Source organism: Pteropus medius, unplaced genomic scaffold (assembly GCF_902729225.1).
Source record: "Pteropus medius unplaced genomic scaffold, Ma_sr-lr_union100, whole genome shotgun sequence".
Taxonomy (NCBI): Eukaryota; Metazoa; Chordata; class Mammalia; order Chiroptera; family Pteropodidae; genus Pteropus; species Pteropus medius.
In genome coordinates, this window is record NW_024342469.1 from 4296712 (window position 1) to 4312799 (window position 16088).

The following is a 16088-nucleotide window of genomic DNA, read 5'->3' on the forward strand; positions in this document are numbered from 1 at the left end:
GTATCTTGACATAGATGTCTTTATTCAACCTTCCCAGACTCCGAGGGTGGGTGTCTTTCATGGATTTCAGAACATTCTGAGCTATTGTTCCTTGAATGCTGGCTCCACCCCATTCTCGCTGGTCTTCTGGAACTCCGATTACAGCTGTGCTGGACCTTCTCGGTCCACTTACCCTGCCTCTTAGACTCTCCTTATATTTCCCGTGGCTTTATCTCCCTGGGCTATATTCTGATCATGTTCCTATAACCTGTTTGGTTCCCTAACTTTCTTCGACTGCGCCGCATCTACTCACAGCCTTGGACAATCCCAGGTCTCCTGACCCCAGAAGGACATTAAAGCCCCAGCCCCCGAGAGCCCACGCTGAACCCCAGGGTGCCGTTAGTGCACCCCGCTCTGTGCAGGTCTGAGGGACCCCAGGACAGTGTGGGGCTGGCTCATGTTCCGGCTGCTCTAGAGATGGCCCCCTCCTCGCCTCTAGCACCCGTGCATTTCCCTTTCTGGCTTCAACTTCAACCTTATGGTTAAAATGATTTTGTTATATTTATTCCAGTAGTTGTAGAGATATTTGATGTATTTCTATGTGACTAGACCAGGAGGTTGGGGGTGACCGACCCACTGTGTAGTCGGAAATCTTACCTTGACATTCCGATGCCGGCTAGGAAGGCAGAAACGTCTCCAGAGGGGAAACAGAACCAGGTGGAGCCTCTGACAGAGACGGAGGCGCTTCCCACGAGGACAGCCAGAGAAGGCCAACTGCATTTCCAAAGGGGCCGGTTTGATCGGGTTTTGCGTACGTTTATTGGTTCACTCATTTGTTCAGTCAGTCAGGTAACGAGTGATTTTTGAGCACTTATATGCCAGGCCTATGCTAGACACCAGGGGCTCACTGCGGGACAAGAAGGACACGCTCCCTGCCCTCGAGGAGCTTGGCCTGCTGGTGGAGGAGACGGACAACGAGTATGTGGGCGACGAGAGGACGTGTGCAGGGTGAGACTCAGCAGGGACTGTAATGCAGGGTGACAGGGAGGGGCTCAGACTTTTCTAGAATGGTCTGGAAAGGCCCCTCTGAAAAAGTGAGGTTTGAATAGAGACCTGAGGTGACGGGGGCGGGGAGAGCCACAGGAGCAGACATGAGCCACAGTCTACAGGACCAGCCCGCAGGGCGTGTTTGAGGCCCGCTGGTGGGAGGGGGAGAGGCGGGGAGGGTCTGGGGAGGGGCTCGCTCGCAGTCGGTGGTCAGCGCAGGGGCTGTGCACAGACTTTGCAGGGGGTGGCGTGTTGACGCTGTTAGAGGCCGGGTCCAGAGGCACAGCGCCCTTCAGCAGGCTCTTTCCTCAGAAGGTATTTCTAAAAGTTGGACTCGAGGCGAGGGTGTGAGGGCCCGTGCGAATTTTCCTAATGATTGTCATATTATTCTCTCGAGAGATAGTCATGGCTTATTCTGCCACCGACATTGTGTGGCTGTCCCGGTTTCGCATTCTTTCCAGCGTGATGGTTTTTTGAGTCAATTTTACCACCTTTTGGTGAAATTTTTTTTAATTCGATAATTATTAACAGATAACCATTTCCGTCATAGGCGTTGCAGCTGTTTTTCTCAGCTTGCTGTTTCCGTTTCGGTTATGCGATACCACTGTGTTTCTAAGTTTACATTTTAATATAATCGAATACATTAATCTTCTTCTTTTGGAATGTTCTCTGTTGCTGAAAAATCTATAAATTTATCATTCTTACCCAGGCTTGAAAAAAGCCTTTTTCTACTCTGCTTGCCCTCTGTATTTTTTGAAAACAAAGCGCTTTATAATCCATCCTGACATGAGGTGGGTATCTGAATTAAAATATTTTGTTCCAAATAGGTAATCTATTTTACCATCGCCACTTGTTAAATAATCCTTTCTTTCCCCATTGTTTTTTTTTTTTTAAGGTGAGGCAACCCTTGGTTGACCTCACAGATTGCAAGGACCTTATCAGCTTACAATCCTTTTTTAAAAAATTTTTTACGTCTACAGCACCTGGTCTTCTTCCTAGGTGATCTCCCATCCGAGTACTAACCAGGCCCAACCCTGCTCAGCTTCCGAGATCAGATGGGATCGGGCTTGTTCAGGGCGGCGTGACCATAGACCCCATTGTTTCGAATGTCTGCGTTGTCATATTTTAAATTCTTATCGGCGTTTGGTTTAATGTGTGTCCCCCCCCGTCCCGCTGACCTGGATCTGTCCTGTGCCTGGACACTGCCGTGCAGTGCTCTGTGCGCAGCGGTCCATTACGCCGCCTTTCACTCCGCCAGACCCTAGAGAGGGGTGCGCTCCCCACACTGTCGCAGTTAGTTTTTCACCCGTTTCTTGAATTTAGACTTTGGTTGTTGAGGACTTACCGCTCATTCTGCCATTTTCTATGAGAGTGAAAGCACTGGCCTAAGAAAAGTGACTTAGAGGTGGGACCAGTGTCAGCAGGGAGTGGCCCTGGGGGCGCCCTGGCCTCTGGGGCAGCACTGATGTTCCTCTTTTCTTTGCTCCCCTCTCATCCCCCCTTCTAGGAAGCGGGGCAGTTGGGACACCCGGTATTGCTAGGCGCCAGCTCCCTGAGCTCCCCTCGACCTGTGCATTCACGGCATCGCGAGAAACCATGATTCATCTTCTAACTTTAGGTGGAGCATTTTTGCTAGCTTACCAGAATGAGTTCCTGATTATACTGACAAATTCTGTATGACTTTTGTATCTGAAAAATGATGTAAGCGTCCACTAAATAACCTGTACACGAACGTGTGTAGCAGCTCCATTCATAATCGCCCGGGCTGGAGCCGACGCCGTGCGCTTCAGGTGCGATCGCGTGAACGAACCGGCACACCCGGACGATGGAGCATTTCTCAGTAATAAAAGGGAGCGAACCACCGACACACCCAGCACCGGTGAATCTCGAAGGCAACCCATCTCGGAGGTTGCTGCTGAGGGTCCTGTGTACATGACCTTCTGGAGAAGGCAAAACAGCAGGAATGGAGGCGAGATCAGTGGTGTCCAGGACCAGCGCTGGGGGTGGGGGGGGCACGAATCCAGGGGGCACACGGGACACGTGTGGGGTGGCAGGGCTCTTCTGTGCCCCGGGCGTGGTGATTTTCGCGGGTCCATGCCGGCAGCCTTGCAGACGCCGCGGGTTTGGTTCCCGACAGTAAAGCGAGCATCACGATAAAGTGAGTCGGAATCATTTCGCTTCCGATCTGTAAAAATGTAGCGTCTGTGAAGCACAGTAAAACGAGGCACGCAAAACTGTACAGCACAAGAAAAACTCCATTCCGCCACATTTTAATTTAAGAAATAAAGTTAAAAACACATGCTTTCTTAAAGGAAAAAAATACACGAAAGAATAAAGAAGGAAGTAAAATAGAATTTAAACTCTCATGCCTACCAAACAAGATGCATTTAGAAATTATTCTTACTATTAAATTTAAGAATGGATAGTAAAGAAAAAAACAGGTGTCTTTGTGTTAGTGTTTTAAATGCACAAGAGCTAGGGCCTAAGTTAAAAACACGAACAGCTTGGTAGTGAGGCGTAAAATCTCGATCCAAATAATATTTTTGAGACTTTAAAAGCTATTTCCCATATACGTATATTTTAATGTAATCACAGACGTTCACTGAACAGCTAACCTGACCTTTATTACTAACATGCTGTGATGTTCAGTGTCGTCTAGTCTTTTACACAAAAGAGATCTGTTAAAAATAACACCAGTGTTTAAATATGAAGAATGAGGTTTCAAGAGGAGTCAAGAGGATGGAATAAACACTGTCTCGACGTGCTGTGACTTGCATGCTCACCAGACTGTGCTTCATCACGCGAGCAGGACTTCACCCTGGAACACCTCCTGCTGAGGATCTTCCCGTCCGTGCTGGAAGCATGAGCGGCCTGGCAGAAGCTACACGAACAGAAAACACAAGCCATCTCGCTCAAATTCCATGTGGTGAAATGGCACTACCCTGGGATGTATTTTCGATTATCGCCCAGACCTGTTTAACCACGTGTCTAAGATCTCTTCCTTTTCTTTGCCATTCTGGAAATGGCGAAACAATGGCAATGGCGGGGAGCTCAGAAATGGCCAGGACTGGGGGTAGGAGGACGGGCCTCAGAGGGGCACGCGAGGGAGGCTGTGCGCCGAGGGAGCTGTTCTGTCTCCGCCTGTCACCTTCTTAATCTGGACTCACGTTGGCCAGGGTCCAGGCAGCAAGCAGAGGGCACGCGAGTTTATTGAAGTGAGGGCAGGATTAAGCGCAGTCAGTAGATGGGGGAGCCATTATCTCTCCTAGGCCTGAGGGGGTGGATAAGGAGCAGTTTCTGAACAAGCACCACAGCCGAAGGAGAAGGTCTCCTGAGAGCAGATAGTGAGGCCGTGGGCACACAGCAGCCCAGCGGGAGGGAGCCGGGGAATAGCTGGCCCACCTCCTCACCCCTCGCCCCTTCCAGCCTCCCGCTGGCGCCTCCCACTGGCCAACCCAGCTGAAAGCCAGGGGTGCAAGGGGTCAGTTGAAGCCACCCACCAGGGCGCCATGCAGAGTAGACAAAGGCGAAGGATGGATCTGGGTGGGCAAACGAAGACTCCTGGGTGCAGTCTATCATTTTGGATCTCAGCAGCCTTGGAGGACGGAAGGCCCTTCTCCTCTGCAGGGGTGGAAGCCTTGTATCCCCCCAACAGGAGCTGCTCAAAGCCCTGCCTCCCACCTGAAACCTAAAACGCTAGCTACGTCAGTGCCTGTCATGTAAGGCAGTGAAGGGAACAGAAAGACAAACAGCGGACAGAAGGGCTGCTGACGTTCGCATTATTGTAACTGGTCACATGACCTGAGCTGATAATTACAGCATCCTTCTTCCAACATCCATTCCGTGTCCCCCTTACTGTCTCAGCCAGCGTCTTCGCTGGGAAGCATTGCTCGCCGGGTGGGGCACCCGGCCTTCACTTTCACGTGATCTCGGCTCTCTGTGGTCATCTCTTGATCGGCTACCGCACCTGGCTGAAGGCTTCGAACGCATCCTGGGGAATGGCACCCTAACCCCACGGGACGTTTTCTGTCAGCTGCCTCTATAGTTGAGTCACCGGCAAGGCACCCAGCCATTCTCTCAAGTCGGCTCTGGTGATGGGGTATGTGGTAAGACAAGTGAATTCCGTGGATCTGAGGCCATTGCTACACCTTCACCAAGATCAAATGAGTCCCTTGGTTAAATGCTGTGCTCATCAGGACATCATGGTGACAGATAAAGCATCCTGGAGGTCCACAACTGTTGGTAATGACAGAAGCATTTCAGGCAGAGAAATCAAATTGATATCTGGACTGTCACTGCCCCCTCCATGATGAAAGGCGTCTAGTGTGATCTTTACCAGGTGATTGGGAAGCCCACCTGGAGAAGGGGCCACGTGAGGACTCAGCATTGGCCTCTGCTGCTGGCAGGCTGGATACTTCCAGCTCAGTTTTAGTGACGAGAAATCCATGTTTTCAAACCAATGCCCAGCCTTCGGGCCTGCCTCTGTGACCACGGGTACGGAAGCCCGTGAACAAGCAGCAGCCATGCCTGGGGAACGTGGCTGACACATGCTCAGGAACGGGTCGGCCTTCCTCCCGCGCATCCGCCGTGGACGCCTGCCGTGGGCACTGATGTGGGTTGTAAATACCCTATGCCGATTTTCTGTGGTGAGACAGCTCGCACTGTAGCCTGGGCCTCCTGCAACTGCTTTTCTTGCTCTATCCCCCACTCAAAACTGTAAACCTATGGGTTATCCAAAACTGGATCAGAACAGCAGAACAAAATTGGTTCCAGAATCCAGAGCCAGCCTTCAAGTATGTGTGTCTTTCTTTGTGGCGGGTGGCACAGGCGTAACAGCTTGTCTTTCACTTTGGAGGGACTATTCCCACGTGCCTCAGACCTCTACGTCCCTGGAAACCTTAGCAAGAAGGCAGCACCCTAAACTTCCATGGGGTTGATCTCCTCGCCTCTGAAACACAGGTCTTCCTGAGGCCTCTGGGTTACTCGGTTCTTCGTTCTTACTGGGTTCCGTTAATATGTCAGTGCAAGGGGCCAGTGCGGTGGGTGACGCCCGCCGGGACAAGGCACAGCTGCTGTATAGATACCTGCAGGACCCTCCGGGAAAGGCGTGGTCAGAGCTCCTGCATATTTCACTGTGGAGGAAGCAGGTGAGTTGGCGTAGCCGGGAGATGAGGGCGCGCTGACCTCCCTGCCACATAAAGGGAAACTTCGCTGATAGGATTGGAAATGTAGCCTTTGTTCTGTCTATAGCTGCAGACCCCCGCCAGGGGCTGTGTCGATCTGCATGTGTGATTGGCATCCACGATCATTTTGAAATACCCCAGCAGCTTTTGCACTGGCAGACAGGCGATTTAAATGGGAATGCGGTCAAGTCAACCCCTTTCCTGTCCCCTCATCTTTTCGTTCTTTGGCGATGGCACCAGTCTCTGCGTTCACCCCGGGGAAGTGGTTGTGACTTTTTGTTTACCCCTTTGTGAAGGGTTGGGTCTTCTGCTTGGCCCTTCCTGCCATCAGGGCCTTGTTCCGTGGGTCAGAGAGCCAACGCGAGGGTTCTGCATAACTAAGATTATATACTTTGAGCTTGGAGAAGTCCGCTGCAGGAGGAGGTGGTAATCCCACTCGGCCCACTGCGAAGCCCGCTTGGGCTACATCTGTCGCCTCCACCAGCCTCCATTCCGCCCACACCATGGCAAGCTGGTGAGACGGACAAATGGTTGTGGGAGCAGAGGAGAGAGTGAGCACTTCTGGCTGGCGAGGAGGGAGGTGGGCTGGGGTCACTCGTCCGGGAAGCGAGCCCAGCTCGGATGTGGGCAGCGGAGCGCTGACGGAGGCTTAAGAGGCCCCAGGTTCTTTTTCCCTTTTTTACCTGCGCAAAACTTCCTGAGCCCCTACACTATGTACTTGGGTCAGGCCAGCACCTTCCCAGGCTGCTGTGTCAGGCAGACCTAGAGCACCCATCACGTGCTCGGCGTGAGAGGAAGACCACTCCAGGCCAACCGAACCAGGTAAAGGCCCTCAAGGAAACTTGTATATTTGTAGATGGGGGCTGAGGAGGAGAACTGATATCACCAGTGGTCCCCAACCTTTCTGGCACCAGGGCCCGGTGCTTCTATGAGACCCTAAAGCCTGACGATCTGAGGCGGAGCTGACGCGGTGATGCTGGTGCTGGGGAGCGGCTGCGAATTCAGATGGAGCTTCGCTCGCTTGCCCACCGCTCACCTCCTGCTATGCGGCCCGGTTCCTAACAGGCCACAAACCAGTACCTGTCCACGGCCTAGGGGTTGGGGATTCTTGGATTAGAGGACAGAAATCAAGGGTTTAATCCCGGATGCGTTAAGTTCGAGATGCCTGTTAGGAATTGGAGTATTGATGTCAGAGTAGGCTGTTGGAAGCTCAGAAGAGGAGTCCAGGCTAGAAATGGAAATATGGGTCACAGGCAGCGTGCAGCTCAATGGGGATGGTTCCTCAGGCCCGCAGCACGGAGGGGGCTGCCAGCAGAGCGCACATGGGTAGGGGAGAGAAGCGAGATGGGGGATATTAGCATTTAGGATCAGAGAGAGAAGGAAGAGTGGACCGATGAGGGCGTTCATTTCTCCCCCGCGTCACACCTTCCTCTCGCCTCCTTTCCTCGCCATCCACCCCGTTGCGGCTCCGCCCACCTCCAGCTCAGACGCCGCTCCCCCTGGCCGAGCCTTGTTGGTCCCTGTGGCTCACATGGTTCATCTCTCTCTCGGCCCCTGTTTCTCTTGGCTGCCTCCTCTGACAGCGCCCATTTGTTGGATGGATTTGACACTTTTGGAACAGTGTGACAAAGTCCTTCCCCATGGGTGGAGTCACATGCCGCTAAAGTCTCCACCTGGATTCGTGGTTGGGAGGGAATGGATCAGAAATGACGTTGGGCCCCCAGCATCAGAACCCAGAGAGACAATATCAGGTGTCACTAGGGCATTTTTAATAGTTAAAAAATCAGCTATGCCTTTATGACTTTGGATAATGGTTACTCATGTGATTTCTAGCAAAGTTTGTGCTGATTTTATGAAAATTATTTATATCCATGTGTTTATTCCTGTTGGTTGTAAAAGCCATACAGGCTCAAACTGGAATATAGGGGAAACCATGAGGAAAAAAATTGTTACTCCAAAATTGTGATAGCCAGAGACAGCCGTTCTTAATATTTTGGTAAAGTTCCTTCCAGATTTTCTTTGTATGTGTGTGTACGCATACTCTATACATACTTAACATACTTGAGACCAGGTAAGGCATAAATTATGTCTTGTTTTTCTCACTGAAGATGATATCAAGAGTATTTTTTATGTTAAAAACCCCTTGAAATTAATTTTTAATGGTCGCATAATGTTTTGTCAACCCTTAAGTCAAAGGGTTTGAACACTTCTGAGGTTTGCATTACATAATGCATAAATGTCCTCCAGAAGGGCGCTAATTTACTCCTAAAAGGGAGTTCATGAGAGTTCTTCTACCAGCACTTAACATCACCATTTTAAATTCTTGCTAATTCAATCAGCGAAAGCATAGTTTGTCACTGTGATTTGCATGTCCTGGAGTGCTATTGAGGGTGCACAGTTGTCTTGTTCAAAATTATATGTACTTCCTCCACGAACAATTTTTTATTCAGGTCCTTTGACCATTTTCTATATTTTAAAAAAATTTTACCCCAGTGTAAGTTCCACAAAGTAAAATTCTTAAGCCTGTAGTTTAATGAGATTTTGCAGTTGTGTGTATTTACGCACCCACTACCGTAGTTGGTGTATAGAACACTTCTGTGACCCTAAAATGTTACTCTCGCCCTTCATAACCAATGCCTCCCTCCCCGGACCCTCGTCCCAGCCACTGTTGCTCTCTGTCGCTGTCATTTAGTTTTGCCTTGTCCAGGAGTTCTCGTAGATGGAATCGCACAGTGTGTAGTCTTTTGCATCCGATGATTTTCAGTTACCCTGATTTTAAGAGCCATCCTGTCTTGCACATCTCCACATCCCATTTATTGCGATGGCCGAGTAGTATGGTGTAGTATCAGCATGCCACAATTTCGTAGACATTTGAGTTGTTTTCAGTCTGGGGTTGTTAGGGAAGATACTTTTGTGAACACCGACGTACAAATCTTTGAGTGGACAAACGTTTTCATTTCTTTGGGTAAATACCTAGCAGTAACATTGCTGGATCATATGATAGGCGTCTGGTTAAATTTATAAGACTGTCAAACTGCCCTCTGAAGTGGCTGCACCTTTAATAATCGGCCAGCAGCATGTAGGAATCCCAGGTGCTCCACATCCTCAGCAGCATTGCCAGGCTTCCTAATCTTAGAAGGTCTCTGGTACCTACAGGTATCTCACTCTGCTTTTAATTTGCGTTTTCCTGGTGATTAATCACATTGAGGCTCTTTTCATATGATTATTGGCTCTCAGTATATCTTCTTTTGTTAAGTATCTGCATAAATCTTTTATTTGTTTTTTTATGAGATTGTTTGTTTTCCTATTTTTGCTTTGTAAGAGTTCTTTATATATATATTGGATATGAGCTCTTTGTCAGATAAGTATTTTTCAGATATTTTCTCTCTGTGTGGCTTGTGTTTTTTTTTTTTCTCATTTTTATGTTTTTTAAATTTACTTTTATTATGGTGACATTAGTTAAGGAAATCCAGTAAGTTTCAGGTGTACAATTCAGCAGTAAGGCATATATATGTTGCATTGTGTGATTTTTTTCATTTTTTAAGTGTGTCTTTCAAAGTACAAAAGTTTTTTATTTTGATAAAGTCCATTTTATTCATTTAAAAAATGTTATAGGTGATTTTTGGGGGGTGCTACATTTACAGAAACCTTCGCTTAACCCAGTATCATAAGAATTTTATCCTATATTTTCTTCTAGCAGTTTAATAAGTTTAGCTCTTACATTTAGGTCCATTTCTAGTTAATTTTTGTGTGTGGTGTGAGGTAAGGGTCAAGGTTCATGCTGTTTCTGTAGAGATGTCCAGTCGTCCCAGCACCATTTGTTGAAAATGTTGTCATTTCCTCAATGACTTAATTTGCATCATTGTCAAAAATCAATTGACCATAAGTGTGAGCGTATTTATCCCTAGATTGTAGTCTCTTCCACTAAGCTATAGGTCTGTTCCGAGATCAATACCACACTGTCTCGATCACTGTAGCTGCACAGTTAGCTCAATATGATTTGTCACTGCTGATGTTGGCCTTGATCCTATGGCCTTTTACTTTCAACCTATCTGTGTCTTTAAATTAAATATCTTTTTTATGACGGCACAAATTTAGATCCTGCTTTTAAAAAAACCCGTTCTGCTAATCTCTACCTTTTAATCGAAGTGCTTTAGTCCATTAATATTTAAAGTAATTAGAGATATTTTGGGGTTTGGGTCTCCCATTTTTCCTGTGTGTGGTTTCCCTTTGTTTCTTTGTTTTCTCCAGCCGTCTTTTTAGATTCTTCGAATATTCTTTTAGAATTCCACTTTAACTTTCTTATAGTCTTTTTAGCTATACTTCTTTGCTAAATCTTTAATGGTGGTTCTGGGGATTATTTTATATATATCCTTAACCGTTCCCAGTCTGCATACAGTTAACACTGTCCTGCTTCACATAAAACGTAGAACCTATGTAAGCATATAGGTCTTTATCCCGTCCCCCATGCCCTTTATAAGGCAGCATTGCATCTACCTATGTTATAAACTCCACATGACAATGGTATTTTTACTTTAAGTAATCTATAAAGATGCTGAGAAAAAAAGCAAAAAAAATAGCCTTTTGTGTTTTTCAGATACTTACCATTTTTGATACTCTCTCCATTCTTTTCTGAGGAGCCGAGGTCTCTATCTACTCTCCTTTCCCTTCACCTGAAGACCTTTCTTCGCTGAGGTGTAGCTGTGCTAAAGACGGATCCCTTTAGTTTTCTTTAATTGAGAAAGGTCTTTATTTCTCCTTCGTTTTTGAATGATATTTTCTTAGATAAAACTTCTTGGGTCACTTTGCTCTTGCTTGCAGCGTTTCATTACGTCGTCCCACTCCTTCGGGACCCCTCGCTCTGGAGGCGAAGTCACCGGTTAAATTGTCGTCCTCCTGTATGGAATGTACTTTTCTTCTTGTCGCGTTCAAGACGGACCCTTTGACTCTGACTTGCAGCTCTGTAACTGCGACGTGCGTTGCCGTGGCCTTTCTCGTGCATGTCCCGCTTGCTGTTTGTTCAGCATTTTAAATCTATAAATGTATATATTTAATTAATTTGGAGAAATTTTGGCCTTTACTTCTACAACTATTTTTTTTTTCTGCCCCATTTTTTCCTCTACTTCTGTGACTTCAATTACATGTATGTCAGACTGCCCGGTATTATGTCTTTGAAGCTCTATTCATTTTGTAAATATATGTATATTCTGTGTTCTTCGTATTGGATGGTTCCATTTTCCTGGTTTTACATATGTCCTATAATTTTAGATTCTGTCCTTGACATTTTGAGTGTTAACTTGTGGAGATTCTAAATTCTTTTTTTCGATAAATGTTGTTTCTTTTGCTTTAGTAGACAGTTACCTTGGTTGGACTCAAACTGCATACCCTGTTTCTTACGTGGCAGCTCTGTCTGAGTTCAGATCTTTTGTGTTTAGTTAAGCTATCGTGGGTAGGTTCTGGTCCTGTAAGATTCGGGAATGCAGTGGGACAGAATTTGGGGATCTCTGTCTGGCTCTTTCTCGTCTAGGATTTCCTCCTTCAAACCAGGGGTCATGGTTTATCTGGGTTTGACCTTCTAGTTGCCCAGGCCGTGAAGGCTCCTTTTTTGGAACTGGTGCCTTTGCCACCCTTCCCGCTGCCGTGCCCCAGGCCGGCGGCGTCGAGGGACACCTGTCAGCGCCGCTTCTCTCAGCCCGGACTCCCCACAGCCTGTATCCGCCCCGGCTTGCTCCGTAATGCTTTCGGGTCTTGCACCCAGAGTTTTCTGGGATCATCTGCAGGAGGGTCGGCCCAGTAGGGTCCCACTGCAACATTAATGGAAGCAGAAGTCAGGTGTCAGTAGTTTCATATTTAATTGTATAAACATTTTGTGTTTTAAGAATATTAACGATTTATCATGAGTATATATGATAGACAACTTTGTAACTTTGTTTTAATATTTCTGGTATACAGAAATCTTGTATTTTAATGTAAACAGATAAGTTTGTAATTGCTTCTCTTAAATCTTGCTTAAAAATCTATTATTCAGATATCATATGAGTATTTACCTAGATTTTCTTCTATTTTTCTAATGGTTCTAGTTTTCACATTTAACTTTTTAATCTATTTGGAATTTATTTTACATATGGTATGGAGCGAAGATCTAGTTTGATATTTTGTCCAAAGAGCAAGGCAATTTCCTAAACATAATATATCGAAGCTGATTCTGTTTTTAATAGTAGTCACAGTGTTTCCATTGTAGAAAATTAATTTCTAACTGAAATTTAAGGTAAAATATATAGCATTAATAAATTGTGTCAAAATTGTAGGCAAAGTTTGGGGAAGAATGACAGAGTATGAAAGATGAAAATTGGTTTTGTACGTGAATAACTGCATCAAACCACTGCCACAATCTATTTATTAGATGTTGCCTTGTATGCCTAACAAAATCAATTAACCAATCAATCTCTCTCGACCACGTACATGGTGCTAACAGCGGAAGTAGAAGTAATTATCATCTATCAAGCATTAGCTGCTGTAATCATAGTTATAATCAAAGTGCTATACAACTGTTAACTGCTAATAATATTAATACTTAGTGATAAATGGTATAAGGGAATGAGACATAGGGCTATGAGCCAGGCTAATAGGACAAATGGCCCTGGCTATGGAAGTCAGGGAAGGGTTCCTTGAGAAAGTCGTGATTAAATTGAGACCCGAAAGAGGAGTAGAATTAGCTACGTAAAGTCTGGGAAGTAGGTAATGGCGGGGACTGTGGCAGCTGGCGAAGGAAGCAGTAGTGTAAAGGAGCTAGAACAAGAAAGAGCCTTCTCCTTTCAAAGAACGGAGGGACCAGTGTGACCGGAGCTCAGAGAGCAAGCGGCAGCGTGATGCAGGATGAGGCCAGAGATGCGAGTGGAGCCAGGCTGCGCTGGCTGTGAGTTGCAGACCGGTTTCGGTCGGTTTTTATCCTAAGAGCCGTGGGGAGTCAAAGACAGATTTTAAGCGAGAGAGTAATCTGATCACATTTGCATTTCAAAAAGAGCAGGCTGGTTAAAGTTTGAAAACACATTGGAGGACAGCGAGAGTAAGTACAAGGAGACCACTGAGGAGGTGAGCACAGTAATTCAGGTGAAAGAAGACGATAGCTTGGCACCCTATATAGAGGTGTGAGTGGGTGGGTAGCTGGACGGGCGGGCGCGTGCGTTACCTAAGTTAGGCTGCTGAGGCTTGTGGGCCGCAATCTTAAAGAAACTTAACTTCGATTCCCATAGTCCCTTAAAATTGCTCAGCTGGATTAGTTCTTTTGCCCCTGGATAAAAACATGAGCAGATCTTAATTTTTCTGGTTTGTCTTGGATTAGTAATGGCAATGGCCAGTCTCACCGAGTAGTCAAAGACAGTGGACTGACTTACATGTGGCTCGTGTTCCGTCACCCAGGTTGGAACCTGTTGCAGGCAAGAATAAAGGGGGCACAGATGGCTGCTTCTTCCTCTCACCACTTTGCAATTTGCTTCCCCTTTGCATTTCGCGAACTCAGTTTCAGACTCCTCTAGGAATTGGAGTCACGGAGGGAGGAAAGAAAGGAGGTCGTGAAAATTCTTATTTGTCTGGCGCTGCCGTGAGCTGGAAACAGCATCTCTGGGCCTACCCGGTGTCTGAGGCGGGGTGTTTGGGTTCCACATTCACACTACACGTCCACTGTTCCTGCTTGCGGGCAAATGCATCTCCGTGTCAGCTGACCGCTTGTTCTTTCCTCAGCTCCTGGGAATCCGGGACTAGAGAAGGAAAACCTTCTCTGTTAAGGTCCGTTCATTCCTCATTGGCCAGACACTGAGATGACCCCGTGTGTTTGTGAGTGTGCACACGCACGCTTGCTCTCTCTCACATGGCCCGCATCTGAACCACACGAAACCAGTTCTCCCTTAACCACTAGTTTTTAACAATCAAAACAGGGCAGTTTGTCTCGTGGCCACTTTGGCCTCTCGTATCTGTTGTTTAAGGATTTCAGCCCAAACTCCTTTCGCGGCCCTATTATGGAAGCAGGGACGATGCTCAGTGCAAGGAACGTAGGACAGCAGGGAAGGGGATGTGATTCAGCACTTGCTGGTGACTGGTACTGCAGAATGGTCTTTTGGGTTTTGTTTTTCTTTTCTTTTCTTTTCTTTTTATAAAAGTCTATTAGCTCTAATCCTTATAGCAACCCTCCCAGTAGATCTCGTTACTCCCATTTTACGGATGAGAAAACAGAATCAGAATAGTAAGCCATTCGTCTGAGGTCACGTGGGTAAGGCGTGAAGGAGCACAGAATTGCACCTCGGTCCCCCAGAATCCCAGCCGATGCTCACACCAGGTTGCTCCACTGGCATCTTGTAATTCCGAAGTTATTGGGCCCTGAGTCACGGGACAGAATTAACTTTGGCAATTGCTTTGTGAACAATTTTCCAATTACTTATTCTTGCTAAGATTTTCAATCTGCACTATTTTTCGATTGCTGTCATGACGACTACCACAAGCCTCGTGGCTTAAAATGACACGAACGCATCCTCCTCAAGTTCTGTAGGTTACAAGCCCAGCACGGGTCTCACCGGACCAAAACCAAGGGGTCACCAGGGCCGCGTTCCTTCCAGCGGCTCCGGAGGAGAAGCCATTTCTTGCCTTTTCCAGCTCCCAGAGGCGGCCCGTGTTTCTGCCCGCACTGGCTCGTGGCCCCTTCCTACACTTTCAAGGCGGCCAGTGTCCCATGCTTTGGCTCTTCTCCTGTTAGCTCGTCTTTCACTGGCGGCAGCTGGATAAATTGTCCTATTTTAAGAATTTCTGTGATTAGTTTGGGCCCACCTGGACAACCCAGGCGGCTCTCCCGTCTCAGGGTCCACACCCTTCGTCACTTCTGCAAAGTCCTTTTTGCCACATGAGGTCCCATAGTCACGGGTCCCAAGGATTAGGATGTGGACACCCCGAGGGCTTTTATTCTGCCTACCCTGTAATGAATTTGAAAGACTTATTTCATGGACATGAGAACTTTAATCAAATCCCTTTGTCCCTGCCTTCCGTGTAGGCTCCTAATAACGGAAGATAGAGACGTGGAGATGTATAATCAGTCTGTGTTTTCCTCGCTTTTCAAAAATCCGTTTGTGGTACCATTTTACTAAGTGATTTTGTTAACCTTACCTTTGAAACTACGTAAATTCATCGCCGCCGTTGTCAATTCAGTATTGAGCATGTCATCCAGGCAACGTTAAAGAAATTATGTTTAAAATAATATATATTTTTTAAATCCAGATTTGGACTGAAGACCACCAGGAAAGTCAATTGGAAGCAGTTTCTAAAATTGCTGTACGAGCCTAAGCGGTTGGAAGTTAACCGTACAATTCCCCTGACCAAAAAAAATAGGTACGTAAGAAAGAACCAGACTTCAGTCACAGGAATCATAGTAAATACCCGAATTCTTTATTTACGAATGACAAATTAGTCTGCATCGAATAATTATAAACTTTCCCAGAGCGATTTGCAGTTTTATGTTATTTTCCATATATTTTTCTTGTTCAGAATTGCCTGAAACTATAAGGTAGGGATGAGTCCGCTGCGGTGTGCCGTGCCCGCAGGCCGATGGCGACCATCTCAGCACTGACCGCGGTGTCTTTCTCAGTCTTTTCTGAGACCAAGGCACAGGCCGGCAAGATGGCTTGGGAAGAGGAGAGAGCTGGCCCAGCAGAGCTGACTGACGCCTGCGTGCATGCCATCTCCCTGGTTAGCTGTCCCACTGACCCGGGGACGGATGGGCTCGCACACACCCTTACGCTTTCAGGAAAAAGAGCCATCCACAAAGAAGACGTTATTATACTCGTTGGGAGGGCGATTTTTTTTTTTGGCATTAAGAAAGAACAAAGTTCAAGAACA

The 16088-nt window shown here is 46.8% G+C and overlaps 1 protein-coding gene and 1 pseudogene across 1 annotated transcript in view; one reads left to right on the plus strand and one right to left on the minus strand.

Moving 5' to 3' along the window:
- Positions 1-16088, plus strand: part of EFCAB6 (EF-hand calcium binding domain 6) — a 184416-nt gene that overhangs the window by 73650 nt on the left and 94678 nt on the right. Inside the window, exon 12 of the mRNA XM_039863013.1 lies at positions 15471-15581. Coding sequence (XP_039718947.1) covers positions 15471-15581 — 111 coding nt within the window. The remainder of the gene's footprint in view (positions 1-15470; positions 15582-16088) is intronic.
- Positions 1998-2119, minus strand: LOC120603074 (uncharacterized; annotated as a pseudogene).